The sequence below is a fragment of the Oncorhynchus clarkii genome, chromosome 3, assembly GCF_045791955.1.
Source record: "Oncorhynchus clarkii lewisi isolate Uvic-CL-2024 chromosome 3, UVic_Ocla_1.0, whole genome shotgun sequence".
NCBI classification, from domain to species: domain Eukaryota; kingdom Metazoa; phylum Chordata; class Actinopteri; order Salmoniformes; family Salmonidae; genus Oncorhynchus; species Oncorhynchus clarkii.
Window position 1 is genome coordinate 54,464,829 of NC_092149.1, and position 25,574 is coordinate 54,490,402.

Consider the following 25,574-nt stretch of genomic DNA (forward strand, 5'->3'; position numbering starts at 1 on the left):
GAAGTAGGGGACACTTCAGGCCCTGCTCCCTCCACCCTTCACCCTCAGCGCTGGCTGCTAACCCTCAGGTGGAGTGCAGCAGGTGTTAAAACACACTCTGCCATAGAGCTACTCACTGCTAATGAGTCCTGTCTCCTTAAACTCTCTCTCTCACTGATGCTTCCATGCACATAGGGCTTTGTTTTTAGTGTAGGCCAGTTAGAGCCATGCCATGATTCCATCCGAAGATGAAGAAATCCTGTAAGACTGGTCATTACAAGGTACTTCCATCTGCAGGAGCCAAGAATGTAAAGGCTGAGGCATGTTATTAAATGCTTCTCCAAGTCAGCAGTGCTTCTGAAAGCTGTCGTATTTTAATTTGGAGTTGCAGTTAGTTTGATTGTTACAATAGTATTTAGTAAAAAAAAAAATTCCTGTCTTGTTCTTTGTTATTCTTAATCAAAATATAGGTTAAAAATAATGAAAGAGTTACATGAAATGCAAAGAAATATTTACCCTTTTTGAGTGGGTTATTGTGGATTTTGTCAAATGAAATATTATTGTATACAAAGGTAATTACAATGACATTTGAGAAAGGCAATATTAATGGTAAAGAATTATGTATGTTATTATATGTAAATATCAATATGTTTAAGATTAGGCCTACTTGGCATTTTCGTCAGTGAAATGCATTTGTGATTATTTCTCTTTTTCATGCTTTTTTCCTTAGAATTAAGTCTATGTTCCATCTGTTAATGGTCTGAAATGTAGGCCTATTGCTAAGAACACGCATGTTCATCTTCAGAATTCCAGTTTGCAGATACTATAATCGGGGGGAAATAATGACAGTTATCAGTCGCACCCACCAAGTGCCCATAAAAATCTGTCCTCTGTTCTGGAAGATGATAATTATTGGTTGTACTACTATTATCATTTTCACTGTTGATAGAGGAACCCTTTAAGTAGTTTTCGAACGTAATTCCAGAAATAGATTGCTTTAAATTGGGCAATTTAAAGGAGAGAATCCCAGTTATCCTTATAAGCGTTAATATTTTATAGAATTCTTCAAATCCAGAGATCCACTGTTAGATGCACATCGCAGACTAGACATTGCTCACCATGATGTCAGCGCTCGCATTTTCAAAACACATTCGTAAGTTGCTTGATCTGCTTTGAGTTCAATTATGTAATTAGGTTGATAATCACAGTGACGGAATTTAACTGCCTTTAATGTGTTATTCAGGTGAGGAGTTTGAGCTGCCGGGGGAACAGGCTAGTGGTGTTTTTGCTTTCGGCTCATCCACAGCAGAAGGACTCAACATAGGCCACATTGAAAAATAAAATGAAGATCAGGATGGTTGCTGCATCTTCGTCACCCTCAGTGAGTGGTGCGCAATGGAGTATTTCTGATCTCCGATATTGGGGATACATTTTCTTCTTTTTCATCACATGATTGTCGATATTAAGTAAGTGAAAATGATGACTAATCGTCGTTAACACTTCATCTCAATGCTGAATGAAATGTGGATCTCCTGTATTCTTACTGTAACCAGAAATGTTCCAAGTGCCTGTTATAGCCTAAGGATCAGCGTGGTTTTTTGAACAAAATGTCCTTCGAAAACTGAGCCAATAACAAAGGGAAACGGCCTAATCTTTAGTCAGTCGTTAGTTTCGGGTAAATCAAACGTCCTCTGAAAAGCATTGTTCATGTCTACATAGGCTACAGTCGTAATGGGAAACTGGCCGCACCCCCACCAACCTCGCTGGGAATTATGTTAATTGATTGAGACTATGTTTAATATTCGGCTGTTTTACGATTAAACTAGCCTATATTATTATGTTACAGAGTAAATCGAAAATGTTAATTGTAAAATTATTTGTTTGAATTTCACGACAAATCATGATCTTCTAGGCCATTTGGATTTACCCACTGCTGGGCCAATTAATAGGCACTAATAGATACAGAGGAGGTGCGGGCAGCATGACTAACAGCATGGGTCTGCATGCTCGCGCCATATTTAATACGGTATTATAAAACGATTTACTTCCCATTAATGGCAACTGATGGTGCATCATTTAGTATATTGTGAGAGCTGGGCAATACATTTATGGCAGCCAAGGACACCCAATATGTATTATATCAAAGCTATAGCATAATAACATTTAACATGGACTGGACAATAATTTGGAAATGGGTGATATTTAATTTTAAATTAAGGTATAAATAATAAATATAATCACATCATTGTCCACTCTCAACACAACCTGTTCAAATGTTGTTGTTTTTTTGTTTGTTTTTGTTTTACATTGCTTTACCTTGCTTCAATAACAGCCGCAAATGAATATATGTTTAACCCCCAAATAGAATATTTGGAGATTTGCCAGCGTTGTAGTTTTTTTACGTTGGTTGACAATATACACCTACTAGATACAATTATTGTTTTGTAGGTTGATAACGCACGTTATATAGGCTACTACAGGCATTTTGTTTCTGGTCATGAAATGATTTCACATGTGGAGAATAGAGCAATAAAAGGCGTATAGCCAGTGATGGAAAAAGTACCCAATTGTCATACTTTAGTAAAAGTAAATATACCTTAATAGAAAATGGCTCAAGTAAAAGTGAAAGTAACCCAGTAAAATAATACTTGAGTAAAAGTCTAAAAGTCTTTGGTTTTAAATATACTTAAGTATCAAAAGTAAATGTAATTACTCAAATATACTTAAGTATCAGAAGTAAAAGTAAGAGTATACATCATTTCGGATTCCTTATATTAGGCAAACGTACGATGTTTTTTATTTTATTTTTTATTTAGGAATAGCTAGGGGTACGCTCCAACACACATAATTTACAAACGAATCATGTGTTTAGTGAGTCCGCCAGATCAGAGACAGTAGGGATGACCAGGGATGTGAATTGGACCATTTTCCTGTCCTGCTAAACATTCAAAATGTAACGAGTACTTTTGCATGTTAGGGAAAAATGTATAGAGTAAAAAGTACATTATTTTCTTTATGAATACAGTGAGGTAAAAGTAAAAGTAGTCAAAAAAATATAAATAGTAAAGTAAAGTACAGATTCCCCTCAAAACTACTTAAGTAATACTTTCAAGTGTTTTCTACTTAGCTGGCTATAGCCTATATGGATAAATGTTGCAGAGAAACAGCCCAATGGTTTTACAAATATCAAGGTTAAGAAAGTGTTTATTTTCTCAACAATATTTTAAGCATGAAGCATAGGTTAGTCATTGCTTGAATGTATCAATTCAACCAGGACTCAGATATTTGAGACCATGAGCCATTGCGAGTGTTAAATATATGTTTAATTATGCGTATGAAAATTAAACATTAGTGTTATGCTAATTCCTCTTGCTTCAGCTGTGGCTCAGAGCACTTGAGACTGGCATTTGCTCAAATAGACCTGTAAGTAATATATATGTGCATGTGAACACCAAAAGACTCTGTCAATAATTAGTAAATCTATTACAGTTTGTTTTGAGATATCGAAACAATATCTAATGAGAAATAAAACATAACTTTTCTGTTAATAGGCCTATAACGCCTCAAAGTTACACTTCAATGTATTCATACTGCTATCTCTGAACATGATTATGTTTTGTTGTAGTGTGATTCATTTGTATGAAACAGTTCTTAAATGAGAATTATAATAATAATAATAACACAGGCTGTTTCTTAATGTTTAAGTGAACAACAGGCCTATCGATACAACAGGATCTAACCATAGCCTACTTTTGATTGACAATAAAATAGGCTATTTCTTTATAAGAAACAATTGAATTATTATTATTATTGTTATTATTATAAAATAGGCTGGATTTAATTGTGTGTTGTTTATTTTAAAGCAGATATTTACGATTTCAGTGTCTATTTTGCTAATACCCTTCTCTGCTACCTAAGCAATATTTTTTTTATTGACATCTCCGGGCTGAATCTCAGGTTTTGTTGTTTTTCTTGAGTTTATCAGGTCCAAAGGACCCAACCTCAGGATCGCCAATCGGCATCATTCTTGGATAGAGTGGACCAATCAGCGACCGTCTTTGATGAATATTCATGATCCCTGATTCAAACCTTTGAGCGAGTTTGTCTAGACCCAGTGCATCATACCTAGACTTTTCACAGAGACAAACTACATTTTCTTATGAATGGAAAGAGAAAAAATCAGTACAGCTTAAATTGGGATCCATCCTTCACTGAGATCATAGAAGAAAACAAAAAAGGAAGAGGAGAGATCCGCCAGAAGAGATGACAATGACTACAATACCAGAAAGTCTTAATAGCCCTGTCACAGGAAAACCCGTTTTCATGGAATTTGGGCCACCGAGTCAACAAATGTCGCCTTCCTCAATGTCTCACGGACACTATTCCATGCACTGTTTACATTCTGCTGGTCATACTCAACACGAGAGCTCGTACAGTCCAGCCTCATCTTTTCCTAGATCTTTAGGTTATCCATACGTTAACTCCGTCGGCAGCCATTCCTCAAGTCCATATCTCAGTACAGTGCAGTCGTACCAAAACAGCTCGGCACTAACACAGACACAGTTAGAAGATACAGGTAAGCTTTCAACTTCATCCTTTTTGTCTCTATAAAGTTATTGGAGCCATTTGGTTTCTGTTTTCGGTCCAGCAAGCAAACGTTGGATTGGTAAAGCAACCCAGATGTTGGGGTATTACGCTCGGTAATTATTTATTGCGTAATGCTATAAACAATGTACGCAATTAAGGGTAATTATACCTAAACTACAGCCTGTAAAACTTGCACTGTGATGCGCATTGCTGTGCAGCGACGTTGGCGAGCTGTCTGCTGAGTAATTCTGCTATTTTCTCCCCTTCTCAGCACCAGAGACAGAGAAGAATACAGTTGTAGAAGGCGGAGAGGTACGGTTCAATGGGAAAGGGAAAAAGATTCGCAAACCAAGGACTATCTATTCCAGTTTGCAGCTACAGACTCTAAACAGAAGATTTCAACAAACTCAATATTTGGCACTGCCAGAGAGAGCCGAGCTGGCAGCTTCAATGGGACTCACGCAAACACAGGCAAGTCAACGTTTGCTATCTTTACTTTCATTTAACGCTTGCATTTCAACGCACCTTTGAACACGTTAAACAATTGTAGGTAAATTGGTTACATTGGCTATGTATGCTCTTTCTGGTTGTGTTATAGACCGCTGTCTTCGTGTTTTGAATAAAGTTGGGTTTTATCAAATGTTTCATATTGATTATCATCATGCTGATATTCTATGAAAAGTGTACAAATATTTCGAGGCTGGGAAGAAATCGATGCTTTTACCAAAACAAGATTTCGACATTCCAAATCAAAATGGTGCCCTGGTATAGTTTATTGAAATTGCCCAACTAGACAATCTTAATGACGTTGATTGTCTCTTTCTTCTCAGGTAAAGATTTGGTTTCAAAATAAGCGATCGAAGTTCAAGAAACTGATGAAGCAAGGTGGTGGAACAATTGACAACAACACTTTAGCCCAGTTTAATGGTCGCATATCTTCGACTGGCTCTCCGGTAGCACCGGTTTGGAGCTCACCGACCACGGTGAAAACATCCGTGGGTACACCAGGGTCTTACATTCCAAGTTACACCTCATGGTATCCAACTGCACACCAAGAGTCTATGCAGCAACCGCAACTCATGTGAACAAAACAGTGAGCTAAAAGACCTGCCCCGCCCTCTATACTATCATGGCCCATATCAGGAGATTTTGGGTCAACCACCCAGCGTGGCCTTGCACTGTCCCGCTGCAGCCATGCACAGATGTAATCCGGAGTTTGCTCCCAAAGTTGCCAGCTGACATGTCGGCCTCCTCATGCCGACCGACGGGACAGAGAACAAGAGCCCTGTGAGCCGAGGGACTGAAAAGGCACCGTTCGCGCCCGAGGGCAACAAGTCCTTTCATGTCACCGACAGACACCGGAAATTGTTATGAAAAATGGGTCCTCAAGCTGCTCTTATTATCTTTTGTGACATTTTAATAGGCTATGTGTTAAAGTAAATATATTGAGCTGTAACAAGTCAGTGAGAGTAGGCTATATTTATGTATCCTATGTTTGATTTTAAGATTTGCTTAATTTCTTATCCCAATTATGATTTAAAAAATGGCGTATCAGATGTAGGTCATGCATCTCCAACGAAGGTCAACATAGTGATTTGACCATGACCTTAAAACCTTGCTTTCAAACAGACAAAACTACAATGTAACTTTGACCAACGAATGTAGGCCAATCCAATTAATAGTCTTATCATTTTGATGGGCATGGAATCGAATATCGAGTCCGTCCCTTAGTTCTTTCCTGCGCCATTGCGCTAGCCACATGTTGCTACCATGCTGTTTTGTGTGTTAATTTAAGTTAAATTATTTAGTTTTTTCAAAGTCTGTGTATTTATTTAATATGCAGGTGTGTTTGACTTATGAAACGACAACAAAGTGTTGTAAATGCTGCTCTAATGCAAGCAAAACTCCTCTTCTACGACGGGAGCCCCAAACATTATGTGAAAAAAGTTTAAATGGCTAGTGCCTGCTTGAGAAGAGCACTAAGTTGATCCCGAAGATGAAAATATGGTTTGTCATTGTTTGTTATGTGTTGCGCGGGTGGATGTACATAAGGACAAGATATAATATGATTTTTTTCAGCTTTGGTTTGTGCTGTAGCCTAATGATACATTGTGAAATAGGGTTTTGTGTGTTCATTAAGATGAATGTGTTAAGCAGTCTATAGAAATATTTAGTTTTGTATTGATCACTTTAATTTATTGCTTTGTTTTATTGAAGTTATGTACATATTGTTGAAAACAGTAAAAAAAAGTATGATTTAAAAGGACAGTATAACGGTGTCAGTAATATTGTGTTTATAGGCATGGTGCTGGCCTAGCCAGGGAATGGTAACGATTAGAAAGTAAAGTGAAACCCTAAAACAAGTCCATGTAGGCTTGCGATGTGACAGCTATTTCTTCAGGACGTTATATTTAAAACGAAATCGGTGGTAAGATACAATGTAATAAAATAAAGCCTCTATGGTTACTAATTTCATTTCCATTCGTCTACAATGTGCAGCATTGGCCGTGTAGCCTACACGGGATTAGGAATAGGCTTTTAGCCAGGAATATTGTTCATAGCCGAAGCCCAAGGGGCCTAATGGATATATATAGGCCTATCCGTTTTTCATAATCTATTTCTGTGTGCTGGATATCGCCATGCTGGAGACATGTCAATTCCGACTGGACGCGATTAATCATGTGTCGGTTTCTATAACATTGTAATTCCTTCAACAATATAGTGCTTGTTTCTTTTCAGTTTAATTTAGCCGCTATAAGCTCCTTTCTCGCTTCTGTGGTTCCAACAAACCCCGTTTTCATCGATGAATAGAGGAGAGAGCAATGGTGTGTGTTAAGTGAATAATTGGGCGAGAGGCAGGTGCTGCAAACAGACTGGTTGGTCGAGGAGGTGGGGGTGGGGTTTAAATGTAGATAAGTAAAAGTGAAAAGTTCAAAGGGCCTCTTGTTTGGGGTTGATGGTTTAACTGCGCTTTTACAGAAAATTCTGAAGCACCCGATGAGCTGAGGAAAGGACCAATTGAGTGAAAACGTTACAGTTCTACGGTAGACAATAGACTGCAAATATCATCCCGTGCATGCACCCTGCAGTTTGCACCCAGTTGTCCATTTCATAAACGTTAGGCCTACACATCCAGTTCAAATATTTAGAAATATAAATGTGGCTATTATGTGGTGCCTGGAAAAACATATACTACAGACAAAACTGCGTGTTATGTCCCTCAAGTTGTTTATGACAAAACAAAACGTTTCTGCTTATTTACCATAATACAAAAAGCCAATAGATGTCTGTGCTAGACGATGTGTGTATGCACAAACGTGCGTGTGTAGTTTCCCATGAATATTAAACTGTTAGTGTTTAGTAATTAAGCTAACACATTTGACATCATTTGTGTGACCTGCAGGGATGTTCTCTTGTTAACCGGCTTGGCCTGCGCAGAAAAGGCTCCAGCCATCCCCTGAGAAAACCACAGAAATCATGGTGCAAACTGGTGAAAACACGGCCACAAATTGCCCTTACAGTTCACACATGCACAGATCATCCATGTGCACGCCTTTATTTGTTGTTTGATTTAGTCTAACAACCCGATCACATTGCTGTTATTGTAACGTTGCCATTTACTGTATGATTTTACTATTATTATTGTTCAGGAAAGGGAGCAGAAATAAGTGTGTCTTTGTTTCATTTGTCAACAGTTAAATCAACTATTGGGCCTAATACGCATAACAAATAATATTTTTTTTGTCAATCAACAATATTATCGGCTAGCGTGTGTCTTCTTTTTTTTACTCTGTTTAAAAATGTATCGTTGCGTTTTCCATTCAACTGGTATTAGTCGGCCTATTTTTTTACGAGGAGTAGCTATATAGCCGTGAAATAATAAACCTTAAGAAGTGTAAGGTGTCTGCACTTATCTCCTCTACCTCTCCCTCCAAAAGACTAGGCGCAGCTGCACATCCAAGAGGGTCAGTGCTATTTCACTGTATTCTCCTCTTGATTACGAGCCGAGCCCATCAAACCCAACATAATTACAGTAATTTCGCCCTTATTTATTCTAATGCAGTTTCCCATCTCTGGGGTAATTATGAGCAATTTTTTTCGCATAGGGAATCTTTCAGTGTTAACAAAAGAGTGCACTGAAAGAAATTTGCTGCGCAATGAAAAAAGTTAAATAGGTGAGCTGCCATCTCGCTGCTGTTCCCTGACATGTATGGCTGGCAAATTGCTTGCAGGTGTATAGTGCGGGTTTGTCTATGCGAAGAAGGTTCAAAATTAGCAAAGCACAATGTAAGAGTAATGAAGGCTGCGGGTAAATTACAGAACGAGAGGAGGCTTAGCCTATTCTATGCCCCGTCCATTTCCAATCCATATACTATTGAGCACCCATTTCCTGATGTAGAATCAGTCTTAACATAACATGGTAAGTGTTGTCTTGTCTCTGGAATAATAATCGAGAATCCTTGGTTTTTCAACACATTTGTAATAATCAGAAACCCCACTACAGGCTTGAGACGTTTATGACAAAACGTGTTACATTATGGCCACATAAGTACCTTGTTTAAAATTACTCAAATATCTATGTTTTCCAGTTGCCTAGAATAGGCAAATTACAGTTTGATATGCGTGCATAATTTTGGCATTTCCAGAAATGAAATACATAAGAAATATGCTGTCCAATTAATTGAAAATAGATTTGTAATATTTTAATGAATAGGCATAATTCATGAACTAACCTACTACCGGTATATCCGTTTGATTGTTATAGCCTAAAAAGGGTGATATCTTTATTAAACCATCAATTAATGAAATATTGGTGCATAATAAATAGCCCGCCGACCCCCAAAAACTTTTACAATTTTGAAAATAAACTGTATAAATATATGAAATAACGCTCCATACATACTTACCTAAATCTCTAAAAAGGAACCACGCGGACTCTTTCTTTGTCAGGATTCAAAGATTCCCTGATTTAGAGAGAGGCAGATAAATTAGACTAGCATCCTGAAGCATGGCCATAGGTTGAGCGCTTGAATCCCATAAACTGTTGACCATGCAGTGTTACGTGCTATAACAGCACAGCTATAACAGCACGGAATATGACTGAACATTTCTGCTTTATTTCCCCTTTTTATAGCGGATGGAAAAAATTGTAGATTATTAGCATAAATGTTTACTCCTCATTACGCTGATGACATTGTGCACTCGAGATCTTGGTAATCTTTGGGAAAATGATGAGTAATTTTTTAAAATTTAAAGCAGCAGTTACCATGCAATTCAGGCTAATCTGCGTAGGCTCCACACATATATAATTATCGTCGAGTCAAGATGGTATGCTAAAAACTATGCATTGATATTTTTATTTATTTTATACATACAACTTTGACAATGTTGATGCTTAAAATAGCTGGAAATGATCTTGCGCAAAAATTACAGACCATATTAGGACATCTAAAATTGCGAAGGATTAAATACTAATTGCAGGCTTTCAGATCGGAAAGCCAAGAATTCTCAAACTAGAGCAAATGTGGAAGAAATAACAGATCAGGGTATTAACTAGGATAGGAATATGTCATTTTCAAATGTCTACATGATTCCGGAAGTATAAAGCCACATCATTGCTAATCCGTATGAGAGAGACATGGGTGCAGGGCCAATGAGCGAAAGACATATCATGCACTCTTTAAAGAAAATGTTCTGGAAAGAACCAAAAAGGGTTCTATGCTTGCTTCATATATGGCACGCCTTTATGTTCTATATAGAACCGAAATTGGTTCCATGATAACCCTATATGGAAACAATGTTGGTTCAGTGAAGAAGAACCCTTGGGGTTCCAATCAAAGAACACTACAAAATAGTTATATATAGAACCTTTAGGGGTGCCATATATGAGGCAAGCAACGTAACCCTTTTTGGTTCTATACAGAACCTTTATTTCTAAGAGTGTGGTAGTGATTTTCATTAACCACTGTCTGTTCGATACTTTTTTATTTGACAGACATACACTAGGTCTATATTCAACAAAGATACAATGTTATTAAATCAGTCATATTTCATTTATTTGATCCCGTGCGTAATGGCTACAAATATGTCTCCATAAATTAACGTTATTATTGTTGTGTAGACACAGGAAAGACTCGAAATGCTGCAATTCAGCTGAGGGCATATGGACACAAGACCTATCCGAAGCAGGTGAATTAGTGCATGTTTTTTAAGGAAATTCTTGTTCCATCAAAATGTCGCCATGGGAAAAGCGTCAAAGCGAATGAGTACTTTTAAGCATATTACGCATGGACTGGCTCAACGCAAGCCTAATATGTGAATCTTACTAAATGTAAAGCACCACTTATTAAGCATATATATAAGCATATATATATCTATCCAAGCAATCATATATTCACCGTAGTCCACAACCAAATGTGTGTTATATTGCTTTTTTGCTCCACCGGCTCACTCAACATGTGGTAGGCCTGCTATCCCGAGGGACTCCTCATATCAAGATAAAGCAACGACAGCCCCAGGGAGAATGTTCCATCTTGTAATGTGACAATCACTGACAAGGTACATCCTTATTATGCAAAACGATTCCACTTTATGTGGCTTATGATCAATCAACCATAAAAAGCAACGGGTTGACATGATTATCAAACCTAGCAAACGCTCGTCTATTGGGCTGTCTTGTATATCACTTAAGAGAACACGGCGAATATATGCTACTGTTTTAGGGAATAAAATAGAAATAAACATGATAAAATATTTATTTAGCATCTAAGAAAATCCTGATTTTATCCTTACATTTCAAAACAGAGGCTAGACCTAACCTACTATCTGGAATGCATTTACAAACTTGGCTAGCAGATAAAGTAGATACCATTTTGCAAACAATAAGATCTCATAAGCATATGGCTAATTATATATACAAAAAAATGGTATTGACTATTTATAATGTTGCCTTGTCTACGATGGACAAATCAACTGTAGGTCGATTCGCTCATGAGAACCGATGAGAAGAAGGGCTTTGTGTTGTGTGAGTGAACAAGATGTGAGAAATGTTTCCATGTTGCTCAGCTTCAGGCGGTCTTGGGTCTAGTTTTTTTGGTTGGGCTGAGTTCATAAAATGTCTGGAGAACGGCACTCTGACTCCAAAGAGTCTGAGGGGTTGAGCTCAGTCATACGCCCTCATCTTCCCTTTCGCATGCCAAGGCGTGTTGCGTGCCTTCGAATACTCCAGCGCTCTCGGCGCCCTGGGCACTGTGTCTCGGCTCTGTTAATCATCTTGTCTGTATCAGGTTCCCCGAACCATATACCCAGCTAGATTTAACGTGTCTATAAAACATGAGTTAAGAAGAGGAAACAATTTGCAACCAATAATGAATACAAATGCATTCCCAAATAATGGTATTTTAAGGTGCATCTTCCAAAAGCTTGTCGAGCCCATTGCCTACCTGTGGCGTTAATCACATTTTGTGAGCTACGTTGAAAGATTTACAAGGGTTAGAAACATGTTTTTTGACGGACCCAGAACTCTTCTGGCGCCGTAGTACTGAATGGAAGTGGAGTATAGGTTTCTTCTCTCTATAGGCTAAATAAGAACGCGCAATATAGTTTATTGACAGGCTATTAAGAATCGGGCTAAGCTTTAATCAAAAACTAAATCCACTTCTTACCCCGTATGCCAATTTCTTAAAGTTCTTAAAATGGAGAAAAACCCATTGTGAACAGAAAACATAATTTTATTTAAATAACGTCTGATCATATAAAGAAAACACTGCTAACCATAAAATAAATTAAAGACAATACACCATAGAAATGTTATACAAGTTAATTGGAATAGGGGACAATCAGTAGTTTATGAAGGATAAAACAACCGTAAAGAATAGGTACAGTATTGGTCCCCAATATTAAAATAAAATAAAAAATGATGCCAGGATGGCATGTCAAAATAATGTTGTGAAATATTTCTCAAAGCCGAATTCTGACCTACAAAAGGAAACCAACCGCAAAGAATAGGCCATATAGAAATCTGTGTACATGTAGGCTAATTCATGGATCTCGTACAACAAAATTAGGAAATTTTCAAAATGCACGACGCAGTTGAAAATTGTGCTACATATGTGTCAGTTGTTCACGCCCTGCAATCAACTTTGGACTCGCGCTGATTCAAAAGTAACACACGTTCGTAAAAGCATCTTACTACGTGGTTGTTTTGGCTATTAGTGGTTCATAAATCTCATCCATTAAAATAAACACAATAAATAAATACAAAAATAACTGTAAAAATATGTAGTCTGCCATTTTGCCGGTGCGAGCACGGTGTCATTCTGAATTACCCTAGCAGCTATAGGCCAAACTTGCGCGTAAAGTTCGCTTGGTGAGGTCTGTAAAAATGTATAATGACATTTTGTCTGTTTCACCAGTATTCTCCGAGTAAGAGTCAGTTGTATTAAAATATTGTCCCAGCGCTCAAGGCGGAGTTGTGGTGGTGCTGGACAAGCGGGCCAGCCTGAAGATGTGTTGCAGAGTTCGTTGATGAGTACCAAGAATAGTTTGCCAAGAAAGAAGGCTCAGTCGTATTTGGAGGGCTGCTGCTCTGAGATAAACTAGAGTTTACATGGTTCATTCTTTGATTCTGTGGAAAGTCCCAGGCAGTGGCGGGTGGAGAGTTACAGGGGGGAGACTCGCTGGAGGTCACATGTTGCTCATGGGGGATTTCTCCATTTTTCCACAACTTCTTGAACTTGGAGCGTCGGTTCTGGAACCAAATTTTCACCTGAAAAGGAACACATTGTTATTATTGTTCTGAATTTTATTTTAAAACGTATTCTAACGAAGATTAATAGTGAGAGACTAACTATGTATACACAACAAATGCTGGATAAAGTTAAATAGCAGTCTACAGCGAAATGTCAAGCCTATATAAAATAAGTAGCCAGCCTGAGCCTGATTATATTATTCACAGATTGATGCGGGATTTGACAGCTACGGGACGCATTAAGAGTTGCACTAACCTGGGTTTGTGTAAGGCCCATTGAGGCTGCCAGCTCGGCTCGCTCAGGTAAAGCCAAGTACTGTGTCTTTTGGAATCTCCGTTGAAGGGCGGCCAGTTGGAAGCTTGAATAAATAGTTCGAGGTTTCCTGACCTTCTTTGGTTTCCCGTTAACCATTCGGATTTCAGGTTCACTTTCTTCTTTCTCTGATAAATACATGTAAGAACAATAACTAAAACACATCACGGCTGGTCTTAGTATAACTTACATATAATAGAATACGAATGCGAATAGGAAAGCATTGACATGTTATTTACCTGCATCCGTTGGAGTCGGTGAAGAACTGGAACCGTAGGAGCCGTAGGTGCCATAAGAGTTGAAACCAAGGTCGTATGATTTAGTATTGTACTGAACGCTGCTCATACCACTGTTGTGGTACTGGTAAGTTCCGAGTTGGCCATATGGAGACCCTGCGCAGTATCCAGGCTGTTGGCTATTGTAAAAGCTGCTGTCCGTTGCAGTCGATACTGGTAGAGTTGGGGACTCCTGCGATTTATGCAAGCTGTGGTAACTGTTCGAGGTAATCTGGTTCGAATGCATATCTGTACTGAGACTGTCAAAAACTCCAGTCATCTTGTAGGTAAAGTTGCACAGCTAAATGTGCTTGAAGCAATGCAATTGAAAAAGTCAATTTGCAATGAATGCTTATATCTCGTGGATTAAATTCGTTTTGAGTTTAAAATGGCATCCCCATGAACTTCACCAAAAAACGACGAAGGTGTGTCCCTATCACAGTGGTCTGTGATTGTCTGTTACCTAGGATGCTAGCGGGCGGGCATTTATCCAGTATCACGTGGGAGGCAGAGCTGGTATATTTGAGGCAGCCAATGAGTACAGGATGCATGTCTGACAACTCCACAGATTTTCAGAGTCCACTATTGAGTTATCCCGCTTGATTGCCTTGCACCGATTGAAAAGTAAAAAAATATTTAACAATACACTTGTAAAGCCTAGGCTATTAAAAGGCAGAGTTATATAAAATATTCAAAAAATATAATCTTTAGCTTTTATGTATCTGTTAGAGAGAAATGTGCTGTTTGAAAAACATTCTGCCTCCACCTTACCTCTAAAATCAATTCCGAACTTCAGATACCCGTGCGTAAATGTAACTTTTGCACAAATGTTCCACTAACATGACTTTATGCGCGCATCTACGTTAGAATTCGACCCTAAGTGAATTCCATTTGTATTTATATGGATCAAGATTGTATTTGTTTTAAGAGATGTCAAAGACAACTATAGTTTTACTTGACACAGGATCATATTTCAACGATAGCCATAGGGAATCATGGCATCATGGCAAAAAAGCCCATCGCACGCCCGCCCGCCCGCGCGCACACATACACACACACACACACACTGCCTTGTAAACATTTTAGGCTACTCACCAGATTAAGGTGTAGACCTAAACAGCACAGCAATGGAAATATGATGATGGGAGATAGCGAGAATGTTCCCTTCACCTTTTGCTTTTGGCGTGGAGTTTATGATCGACAGGGAGCCTGACATTTAGGACCCCTGGGCTCTAATCATCGATATTACTATCTGTAGCCCTCTGAAGACGGCCATGGTAGGCTGGCGTCCTCATGTGGTGGCAGAATATAAATTGTGAAGTTTTTCTCGTTGAAAGGGGGATGCCTGAGAGATTATGTGGGCTACTGCAGGCCTACTGAACTACCAGCCGAGCGCCCTCAAAAAACAGCATGCACTTCGATCCCAGAGGACAGGGATACGAGTGCCCTACACGGAGAAAAACTAACTAGACAGGTAAGGACGTTGGGGGTAAAACATTAGAAGCAGCTGACCTGTGGTGCAACCTGGCTTCAGAGAATTTCGTATTATTCTGTACGTAAATCCGAGACACTCCGTTTAGGATGACATGTTACATTTTGTTTGGTATGTATTAATTTGTGGATGTCCATCACAACAGCAACATCATACAACAGCATGCAAGACATTTTTGGTTGTTCTGTGCTCACTTGAACAGGAAGGTGGCGTAGTGATCCTTCTTGTGGGGAAATGTTGTCATGAAACTTTGTCATCAAAGTCTGTCATTCTCTGGATTAATAGTGCTTTCAAGACAACTGGGAACTCTGAAAAAAACTATGTTGAATCATGATGTCAATGATCTTCAGGTCGGAGCTCTAGAAAGAGGCCAGAGTTCCTGACTTGGAATTCCGAGTTGGATGACTGTTCAAAACGTATTTTCCCAGCCGGAGCTCATTTTTTCCAATTTCCCAGTTGTCTTGAACTCACTGAAGTCTGAGATTTCCCAGTTCCGAGTTTCCAGTTATGCTGGTTTAATATCATGGCCAATGTATTCAACTTTTTCCTGGCCCATGGTGTTGTATGTGAATGTTTATCCTTTTAAGCTTGGAAAAAAGACCCTTAAACTCAGACTCGGATCACACACCCACTCCACTGAAAAGCAGGCTAGTATTCGCTTTGAGGGCTCCCGAGTGGTGCAGCGGTCTAAGGAACTGCATTTCAGTGCTAGAGGTGTCACTACAGACACTCTGGTTCAAATCCAGGCTGTATCACAACCAGCTGTGATTGCGAGTCCCATAGGGTGGCGCACAATTGGCCCAGCGTTGTCCGGGTTTTGCTGGTGTAGGCTGTCATTATAAATAAGAATTTGTTCTTAACTGACTTGTCTAGTAAAATAAAAACGTTTGCAGTTAGCCACTGATTCCTTCCAAACCACTCATTGTTGAATTTGTGATTTCCAATATGTTGTGTAAGGTTTATGGCCGATGAGTACCGATATGATTTATATTCATATGACAAGGATGAAAGGATTTGCCAGTAGATTGTCAACTTGATTCATGATGATGACTGCTTGTCTAGCTTACTAGCTAAGATTTTGAAAGTATGATGTTGACCTGATCAGTCCAATCAAAGCTACGGCAGATATAATGTGATTTTACATTTGAAGTGCCCATCCAAGAAGGCGCAAGGTCATTGGCCACAGATATAATTACGTCAAATCTATGGCAGCACCCAGGGGGCTTGAATTTAAGAGCTCTCCCAGTAGATTTTGAGTGACAGAACACTGAGCAAATCACTGTGCAACTAGAGAACATTAGCAACCCCTACGCTCCGTATTTTCCGCTGGCTGCCCCACCACCACCACAGAAAGCACTGAGCTAGGCTGAAACACATGCATTTTGGAGCTGCCTTACTCAAGAAGCAAGAAAAAGACAACATGTTATTTGACATTGTTTGCAAACTGATATGTGACACGTATTAGGGTTAGAGGTTAGGGTTAAGGTTAAGTTTAGGAGCTAGGTTAAAGGGGTAAAGTTAGGGTTAAGGTTAGGGAAAGGGTTAGCTAAAAGGGTTATGGTTAGGGTTAGTAGTTGATAAGTGGTTGCAAAGTAGTAAGTATTTGAAAAGTTGCTAATTCGCAAAAATGATCGTTGATGTTATTTGAACTTGTAACCTTTGGGTTGCTGGACTTTGTGTTACACACCCACCCTTCCACCCAGACTAACCATCCTACTTTCTTTTTTTGTTTAAAAAACCATATCAAACATAGCATACTGTATCATGCTAATTTGAGTGCCTCGAATTTACTGACAAAGCTTAGTGGATTAAAGTAACTAAGTAAAAATACTTTGAAGTACTACTTAAGTATTTTTGGGGGGTATCTGTACTTTACCATTGATATTTTTGACAACTTTATCTTTTACTCCGCTATATTCCTAAAGAAAATCTGTTATTTTTACTCTCATACATTTTCCTTGACACCCAAAACTATTCGTTACATTTCGAATGCTCAGACAGGACAGCAATATGGTTAAAATCACGCACATATCAATAAAACGCGTTGTTGTTCCTACTGCCTCTAGTCTGTCAGACCCACTTAACACAGCTGCTGCTTTTGTAAAGGAAGTCTGAGTGTTGGAGTGTGCCCCTGGCTGTCCATAAATTAGAAAAACAAGAAACTTGTGCCATCTGGTTTGCTTAATATAAGGAATTTGATGGCATCTACTTTTACTTTTTAGTTTTACTCAAGTATGACAATTGAGTTTTTTTCCCCACCACTGTACTAAAGTACGTTTTAAACCAGATACTTTTAGACTTTTACTCAAGTGGTATTTTACTCGGTGACTAACACAAGTTAGTCAGTGCCTAGCTCCACTCTTATTCCCCAGGCGCTCTCTTTTGATGACTTCTGTAACGGCAATAGCCTTAGTTTCATGCATGTTAACATTAGAAGCCTCCTCCCTAAGTTTGTTTTATTCACTGCTTTTAGCATACTCTGTCAACCCGGATGTCCTAGCCGTGTCTGAATCCTGGCTTAAGAAGACCACCAAAACCTCTGAAATCTCCATCCCTAACTACAACATTTTCAGACAAGATAGAACTGCCATAGGGGGCGGTGTTGCAATCTACTCCAGGGATCTGTCCTACTATCCAGGTCTGTACCCAAACAATTTGAACTTCTTCTTTTAAAAACCCACCTCTCTAAAAACAAGTCTCTCACCGTTGCCGCATACTATAGACCCCCCTCTGCCCCCAGCTGTGCTCTGGACACCATATGTGAACTGATTGCCCCCCATCTATCTTCAGAGCTCATGCTGCTAGGTGACCTAAACTGGGACATGCTTAACACCCCAGCCATCCTATAATCTAAGCTTGATGCCCTCAATCTCAAACAAATTATCAATGAACCTAAAAGGGTACCACCCCAAAGCCGTAAACATGGGCACCCTCATAGATATCATCCTAACCAACTAGCCCTCTAAATACACCTCTGCTGTTTTCAACCAAGATCTCAGCGATCACTGCCTCATTGCCTGCATCCGTAATGGGTCAGCGGTCAAACGACCTCCACTCATCACTGTCAAACGCTCCCTGAAACACTTCAGCAGGCATGCCTTTCTAATTGACCTGGTCCGGGTATCCTGGAAGGATATTGACCTCATCCCGTCAGTAGAGGATGCCTGGTTATTTAAAAAAAAAGCCTTCCTGACCATCTTGAATAAGCAGGCCCCATTCAAGAAATGTAGAACCAGGAACAGATATAGCCCTTGGTTCTCTCCAGACCTGACTGCCCTTAACCAACACAAAAACACCCTATGGCGTTCTGCATTAGCATCGAACAGCCCCCGTGATATGCAACTTTACAGGCAGTTAGAAAAGCCAAGGCTAGCTTTTTCAAGCAGAAATTTGCTTCCTGCAACACAAACTCAAAAATTTCTGGGACACTGAAGTCCATGGAGAATAAGAACACCTCCTCCCAGCTGCTCACTGCACTGAGGATAGGAAACTCTGTCACCACCGATAAATCCACTTTATTTTTTATTTATTTTTATATATTTTACCCCCTTTTTCTCCCCAATTTCGTGGTTTTAGTAGATACTATCTTGTCTCATCGCTACAACTCCCGTACGGGCTCGGGAGAGACGAAGGTTGAAAGTCATGCGTCCTCCGATACACAACCCAACCAAGCCGCATTGCTTCTTAACACAGCGCACATCCAACCCGGAAGCCAGCTGCACCAGTGTGTCGCAGGAAACACCGTGCACCTGGCAACCTTGGTTAGCGCGCACTGCGCCCGGCCCGCCACAGGAGTCGCTGGTGTGCGATGAGTCAAGGATATCCCTACCGGCCAAGCCCTCCCTAACCCGGACGACGCTGGGCCAATTGTGCCCCACGGACCTCCCGGTTGCGGCCGGTTGTGACAGAGCCTGGGCGCGAACCCAGAGTCTCTGGTGGCACAGCTGCCGCTGCAGTACAGCTTAACCACTGCGCAACCCGGGAGGCCGATAAATCCACTTTAATTGAGAATTTCAATAAGCATTTTTCTACGGCTGGCCAGGCTTTCTACCTGGCTACCCCTACCCCGGGCAACAGCACTGCACCCCCCACAGCAATCTGGTTTCAGAGCTGGTCAAGTGTACACCTCAGCCAAGCTCAAGGTCCTAAACGATATCTTAACCGCCATCGATAAGAAACAATACTGTGCAGCCGTATTCATTGACCTGGCCAAGGCTTTAGACTCTGTCAATCACCACATCCTCATCGGCAGACTCGATAGCCTTGGTTTCTCAAATCATTGCCTCGCCTGGTTCACCAACTTCTGGCCGTTTTTTGGACACTGTGTTAACAACCCTCCAGACGAGCTTCAATGCCATACAACTCTCCTTCCGTGGCCTCCAACTGCTCTTAAATACAAGTCAAACTAAATGCATGCTCTTCTACCGATCGCTGCCTGCACCTGCGCGCCCGTCCAGCATCACTACTCTGGACGGTTCTGACTTAGAATATGTGGACAACTACAAATACCTAGGTGTCTGGTTAGACTGTAAACTCTCCTCCCAGACTCACATCAAACATCTCCAATCCACAGTTAAATCTAGAATTGGCTTGCTATTTCGCAATAAAGCATCCTTCACTCATGCTGCCAAACATACCCTCGTAAAACTGACCATCCTACCGATCCTTGACTTTGGCGATGTCATTTACAAAATAGCCTCCAATACCCTACTCAATAAATTGGATGCAGTCTATCACAGTGCCATCTGTTTTGTCACCAAAGCCCCATATACTACCCACCACTGCGACCTGTATGCTCTCGTTGGCTGGCCCTCGCTTCATACTCGTCACCAAACCCACTGGCTCCAGGTCATCTACAAGACCCTGCTAGGTAAAGTCCCCCCTTATCTCAGCTCGTAGGTCACCATAGCAGCACCCACCAGTAGCACGCGCTCCTGCAGGTATATCTCTCTGGTCACCCCCAAAGCCAATTCCTCCTTTGGCCGCCTCTCCCTCCAGTTCTCTGCTGCCAATGACTGGAACGAACTACAAAAATCTCTGAAACTGGAAACACTTATCCCCCTCACTAGCTTTAAGCACCAGCTGTCAGAGCAGCTCACAGATTACTGCACCTGTACATAGCCCATCTATAATTTAGCCTAAACAACTACCTCTTCCCCTACTGTATTTATTTATTAAACTCCTTTGCACCCCATTATTTCTATTTCTACTTTACACATTCTTCCACTGCAAATCTACCATTGCAGTGTTTTACTTGCTATATTGTATTTACTTCGCCACTATGGCCTTTTTAATAATGGAGGTACCCTTATATCTCACCTCATTTGCTCACATTGTATATATACTTACTTTTCTACTGTATTTTTGACTGTATGTTTGTTTTACTCCATTTGTAGCTCTATGTTGTTGTATGTGTCGGACTGCTTTGCTTTATCTTGGCCAGGTCGCAATTGTAAATGAGAACTTGTTCTCAACTTGCCTACCTGGTTAAATAAAGGTGAAATAAATTAAATAAAATAAAAAAGTATCTCCGTTTTGGTCAACATTTCTTGCATCACTTGCAGTTCCCTTTTCTACCGCAAGATGACAGCATGTTCAACCTGATGGTTCACGGACATTTACTGCATTTAAGAAGTCTTTTAGGCTTTTTCAGTCATGTTTTATCGAATTTAACATTATATGTAGGCTATTTTTACTTAGAGGGAGAGGTTATCTCTGTGTTTGAGAGATTTGTCAAGATGTGATCCCAGTAATGGAAAAATATGTCTTGTTTCCCAGAGAATATAACTGAAGTATTTGCCACTTCCTCTATTTGAAGTGATACATATTCGGTCCTGTAAAACTTACAAGAACGTATCTTCTACCTTTTCCAGATAGACTATTTAGACTATTATAAAGACTTTCCACCCGGCAGTGTGACATGATCATGAGTGACATTTTACATACCAGGCAAGCACAGCCTTGGGAAGATTGTGATCTGTTGCCACACCTGCATTCACCTTGATCGTGGTATAAAAAAATATACGACAGCGATGTTGTGGGTGGGTGGTAGAGTATAAAAATAAATGTTCTTTTGAAGAGGGCACTCCACACCTATTACGAAATCATCTTGGATGATTGTCCTTTAAAAACACCTGGCATGGTTGTTGTGGCAGGCAACTCATATTGCTATACCATGTACTTCCTACCTGAGAACTCATGCAAGAGGACATGAAGACGTCAATAAGACAACACATTATATTGTCAATTATTTGAGTGCATTATTTTGGTTGTTCAGAGTGGCCCAGGTATGCCCTCTAGGGGTCAGTATCATCTCATTTAGCCAACATATTCTTGAAATAATGTGATACACATTCCAATGGTTTTTGATACAAAATTCATTCATCACAGCATTTAATATTCATATGAGACTATGTGCATATGATCATAAAAATAAGCTTATGGCTATGTACAGTACATTTTATGAGGTTCAGTAACACTCCTACTCTTTTTGCCCTTACTGCTGTATAGAAACAGGGAGATATGGTAATGAAGATGAAGAGCGAGAGAAACAGCGCCCCTCTGTCTCAGCAAGGTTATCCCATGTATCTGATGCTGCCTGGAACAAAAGAGTATGACATTTTGCTGCTGTAGTGTTTGATTGATTGATGTCAGCAAGAATTTGGCCTCCCTTGATAAATTTTTTTGTTTTGTTTTTTAATTTTACCCCTTTTTCTCCCCAATTTCGTGGTATCCAAGTGTTTAGTAGCTACTATCTTGTCTCATCGCTACAACCAAGCCGCACTGCTTCTTAACACAGCGCCATCCAACCCGGAAGCCAGCAGCACCAATGTGTCGGAGGAAACACCGTGCACCTGGCAACCATGGTTAGCGCGCACTGCGATTTGGACTCGTGGTTTTGACTTAATTCTCTGTACAGGCCAATGATTATGATGGCAATTCTGATCTAATCATAAATATGTATATCTTTATTTAACTAGGCAAGTTAGTTAAGAACACATTTTTATTTTCAATGACAGCCTGTTCAGGGGCAGAACGACAGCTTTGTTCCGGTTAATAGTCCAACGCTCTAACCACTAGGCTACCCTGCCACAGGCCTGAGATGATTGAAGTTCAATATGTAGCCTAGTAGGCTCACGCTAACTAGCTAGCTAACTTAGCTGGTTCATTTTTGCCCATGTGAGGAAGTCAGGCTAGCAAGCCTTTTAGCTAGTTAGCCTATGAAAACAAAAACTAAAAGCATACTGTTTGACAGAGCCATAGACCATTTGCCAACATAAAAGAGAGGAGGATGACATTGGCGTTCAACTAGTCTACAAGTAGGGTGAGTCAACTTTTATTTTTATTTTGTACTTGCGTGCACACACTGACAGAAACTAGTCCCATGAACAACCACATGATGTTTATCAACACTGATTGGACTAAATCGTTTTTGGTATCATTATGTTTATTTCCTGTGTATTAAACTAAGCATACATGCAAGAAAGCCTGTCCCTTTAAGAAATCAGTGATGATTTCACAGCTATCACAAGCTCAGTGGCGACCGGTCATTCAGGACAGGTGGGGCAGAGACCCATGATTTTATCTAAAAATAAATATATACAGTACCAGTCAAAGGTTTGGACACACTTATTCATTCCATGGTTTTTCTTTATTTTTTATTATTTTCTACATTGTAGAAAAGTAGTGAAGACATCAAAACTATGAAATAACACATATAGAATGATGTAGTAACCAAAAAAGTGTTAAGCAAATCAAGATAAATAATTTTCTTCTTAATGTGTTTGAGCCGATCAGTTGTGTTGTGATAAGGAATACAGAAGATAGCCCTATTTGGTAAAAGATCAAGTCCATATTATGGCAATAACAGCTCAAAAAAGGAAAGAGAAATGACAGTTCATAATTACTTTAAAGACATGAAGGACAGTCAGTCAAGAACTTGAAAGTTTCTTCAAGCGCAGTCGTAAAAACCATCAAGTACTATGATGAAACTGTCTCTCATGTGGACTGCCACAGGAAAGGAAGACTCAGAGTTACCTCTGCTGCAGAGGATAAGTTCATTAAAGTTACCAGACTCAGAAATTGCAGCCCAAATAAATGCTTCACAGAGTTCAAGTAACAGACACATCTGACCATTAACTGTTCAGTGAATATTGCATGAATCAGGCCTTCATGGTCAAATTGCTGCAAAGAAACCACTACTAAAGGACACCAATAATAAGAAGAGACTCGCTTGGGCCAAGATACACGAGCAATGGACATTAGACCAGTGGAAATATGTCCTTTAGTCTGATGAGTCCAAATTAGAGATTTTTGGTACCAACCGCTGTGTCTTTGTGAGACGCAGAATAGGTGAACAGATGATCTCCGCATGTGTGGTTCCCACCATGAAGCATGGAGGAGGTGTGATTGTGTGTGGGTGCTTTGCTAATGACACTCTCAGTGATTTATTTAGATTTCAAGACACAATTAACCAGCATGGCTATCACAGCAATCTGCAGCGATATGCTACATCAGATGACCTGGCCTCCACAATCACCCGACCTCAGCCCAATTGAGATGGTTAGGGATGAGTTGGACCGCAGAGTGAAGGAAAAGCAGCCAACAAGGGCTCAGTATATGTGGGAACTCCTTCAAGACTGTTAGAAAAGCATTCCAGGTGAAGCAGGTTGAGAGAATGCCAAGAGTGTGCAAAGCTGTCATCAAGACAAAGGGATGACTACTTTAAAGAATCTCAAATCTCAAATATATTTAGATTTGTTTACCACTTTTTTGGTTACTACACGATTCCATATGTGTTATTTCATATTGTAGACAGACTCTAAAACAAGAAGCTCCCGCGCTCAGGTCTGTTCAACGCTGGTCCGACCAATCTGATTCCACGCTTCAAGACTGCTTCGATCACGTGGATTGGGATATGTTCCGCATTGTGTCCAACAACAACATTGACGAATAAGCTGATTCGGTGAGCTAGTTCATTAGAAAGTGCATTGACGATGTTATACCCACAGCAACGATTAAAACATTCCCAAACCAGAAACCGTGGACAAGCTAAGCGTCAGTATAGGGACAAAGTAGAGTTGCAATTCAACGGCTCAGACACAAGAGGTATGTGGCAGGGTCTACAGTCAATCACGGATTACAAAAAGAAAACCAGCCCCGTCGCGGACCAGGATGTCTTGCTCCCAGACAGACTAAATAACTTTTTTGCTCGCTTTGAGGACAATACAGTGCCACTGACACGGCTCGCTACCAAAACCTGCGGACTCTCCTTCACTGCAGCCGACGTGAGTAAAACATTTAAACATGTTAACCCTCGCAAGGCTGCAGGCCCAGACGTCATCCCCAGCCGCGTTCTCAGAGCATGCGAGTCTCCCCCTTTTTTCTCCAAATATAACAATGGTCATTATGTCCAAACAGTTCTAGTTTTGTTTCATCAGACCAGAGGACATTTCTCCAAAAAGTATGATCTTTGTCTCCATGTGCAGTTGCAAACTGTAGTCTGGCTTTTTTTATGGTGGTTTTGGAGCAGTGGCTTCTTCCCTGCTGCGTGGTCCCATGGTGTTTATACTTGCGTACTATTGTTTGTACAGATGAACATGGTACCTTCAGGCGTTTGGGAATTGCTCCCAAGGATGAACCAGAATTGTGGAGGCCTACAATTTTTTTTCTGAGGTCTTGGCTGATTTATTTAGATTTTCCCATGATGTCAAGCAAAGAGGCACTGCGTTTGAAGGTAGGCCTTGAAATACATCCACAGGTACACCTCCAATTGACTCAAATTATGTAAATTAGCCTATCAGAAGCTTCTAAAGCCATGACATAATTTTCTGGAATTTTCCAAGCAGTTTAAAGGCACAGTCAACTTAGTGTATGTAAACTTCTGAACCACTGGAATTGTGATAGAGTGAATTATGAAAGAATCTGTCTGTAAACAATTGTTCGAAAAATTACTTGTGTCATGCACAAAGTAGATGTCTTAACCAACTTGTCAAAACTATAGTTTGTTAACAAGGAGTTTTAATGACTCCAACCTAAGTGTATGTAAACTTCCGACTTCAACTGTATCTAACGTTGTTAGCTACATTTTCGCCTGTCATTGTTAGCTTGTTAGTCTGATGTTGCTAGCTACTTGTATTTTCATTTCAGTCATTGGATTATTATAACAGATGAGAGCTG

At 40.0% G+C, this 25,574-nt stretch overlaps 2 protein-coding genes across 2 annotated transcripts; one reads left to right on the top strand and one right to left on the bottom strand.

The window, feature by feature from the left end:
* The first annotated feature begins 4,211 nt into the window (after positions 1 to 4,211).
* On the top strand, positions 4,212 to 6,096 carry LOC139406025 (homeobox protein Dlx1a-like). The gene is made up of 3 exons (XM_071148489.1): positions 4,212 to 4,555; positions 4,838 to 5,037; positions 5,397 to 6,096. Exons 1-3 carry the CDS (start codon positions 4,243 to 4,245, stop codon positions 5,649 to 5,651), a joined length of 768 nt encoding a protein of 255 aa, XP_071004590.1. The 5' UTR covers positions 4,212 to 4,242; the 3' UTR covers positions 5,652 to 6,096.
* Positions 6,097 to 12,281: 6,185 nt separating this feature from the next.
* Positions 12,282 to 14,353, bottom strand: LOC139406026 (distal-less homeobox 2a). The gene is made up of 3 exons (XM_071148490.1): positions 13,868 to 14,353; positions 13,572 to 13,756; positions 12,282 to 13,333 (listed from the first exon to the last, which is right to left on the bottom strand). Exons 1-3 carry the CDS (start codon positions 14,181 to 14,183, stop codon positions 13,007 to 13,009), a joined length of 828 nt encoding a protein of 275 aa, XP_071004591.1. The 5' UTR covers positions 14,184 to 14,353; the 3' UTR covers positions 12,282 to 13,006.
* Positions 14,354 to 25,574: the final 11,221 nt, after the last annotated feature.

Excerpts from the sequence above, each read along its gene's own strand:
- LOC139406025 (XM_071148489.1), top strand. The coding sequence starts at position 4,243 with ATGACAATGACTACAATACCAGAAAGTCTTAATAGCCCTGTCACAGGA. Across the intron at positions 4,556-4,837 it reads GACACAGTTAGAAGATACAG|CACCAGAGACAGAGAAGAAT; the intron begins GTAAGCTTTCAA and ends TCCCCTTCTCAG. Across the intron at positions 5,038-5,396 it reads TGGGACTCACGCAAACACAG|GTAAAGATTTGGTTTCAAAA; the intron begins GCAAGTCAACGT and ends CTTTCTTCTCAG.
- LOC139406026 (XM_071148490.1), bottom strand. The coding sequence starts at position 14,183 with ATGACTGGAGTTTTTGACAGTCTCAGTACAGATATGCATTCGAACCAG. Across the intron at positions 13,757-13,867 it reads ACCGACTCCAACGGATGCAG|AGAAAGAAGAAAGTGAACCT; the intron begins GTAAATAACATG and ends TGTATTTATCAG. Across the intron at positions 13,334-13,571 it reads TGGGCCTTACACAAACCCAG|GTGAAAATTTGGTTCCAGAA; the intron begins GTTAGTGCAACT and ends GTTCCTTTTCAG.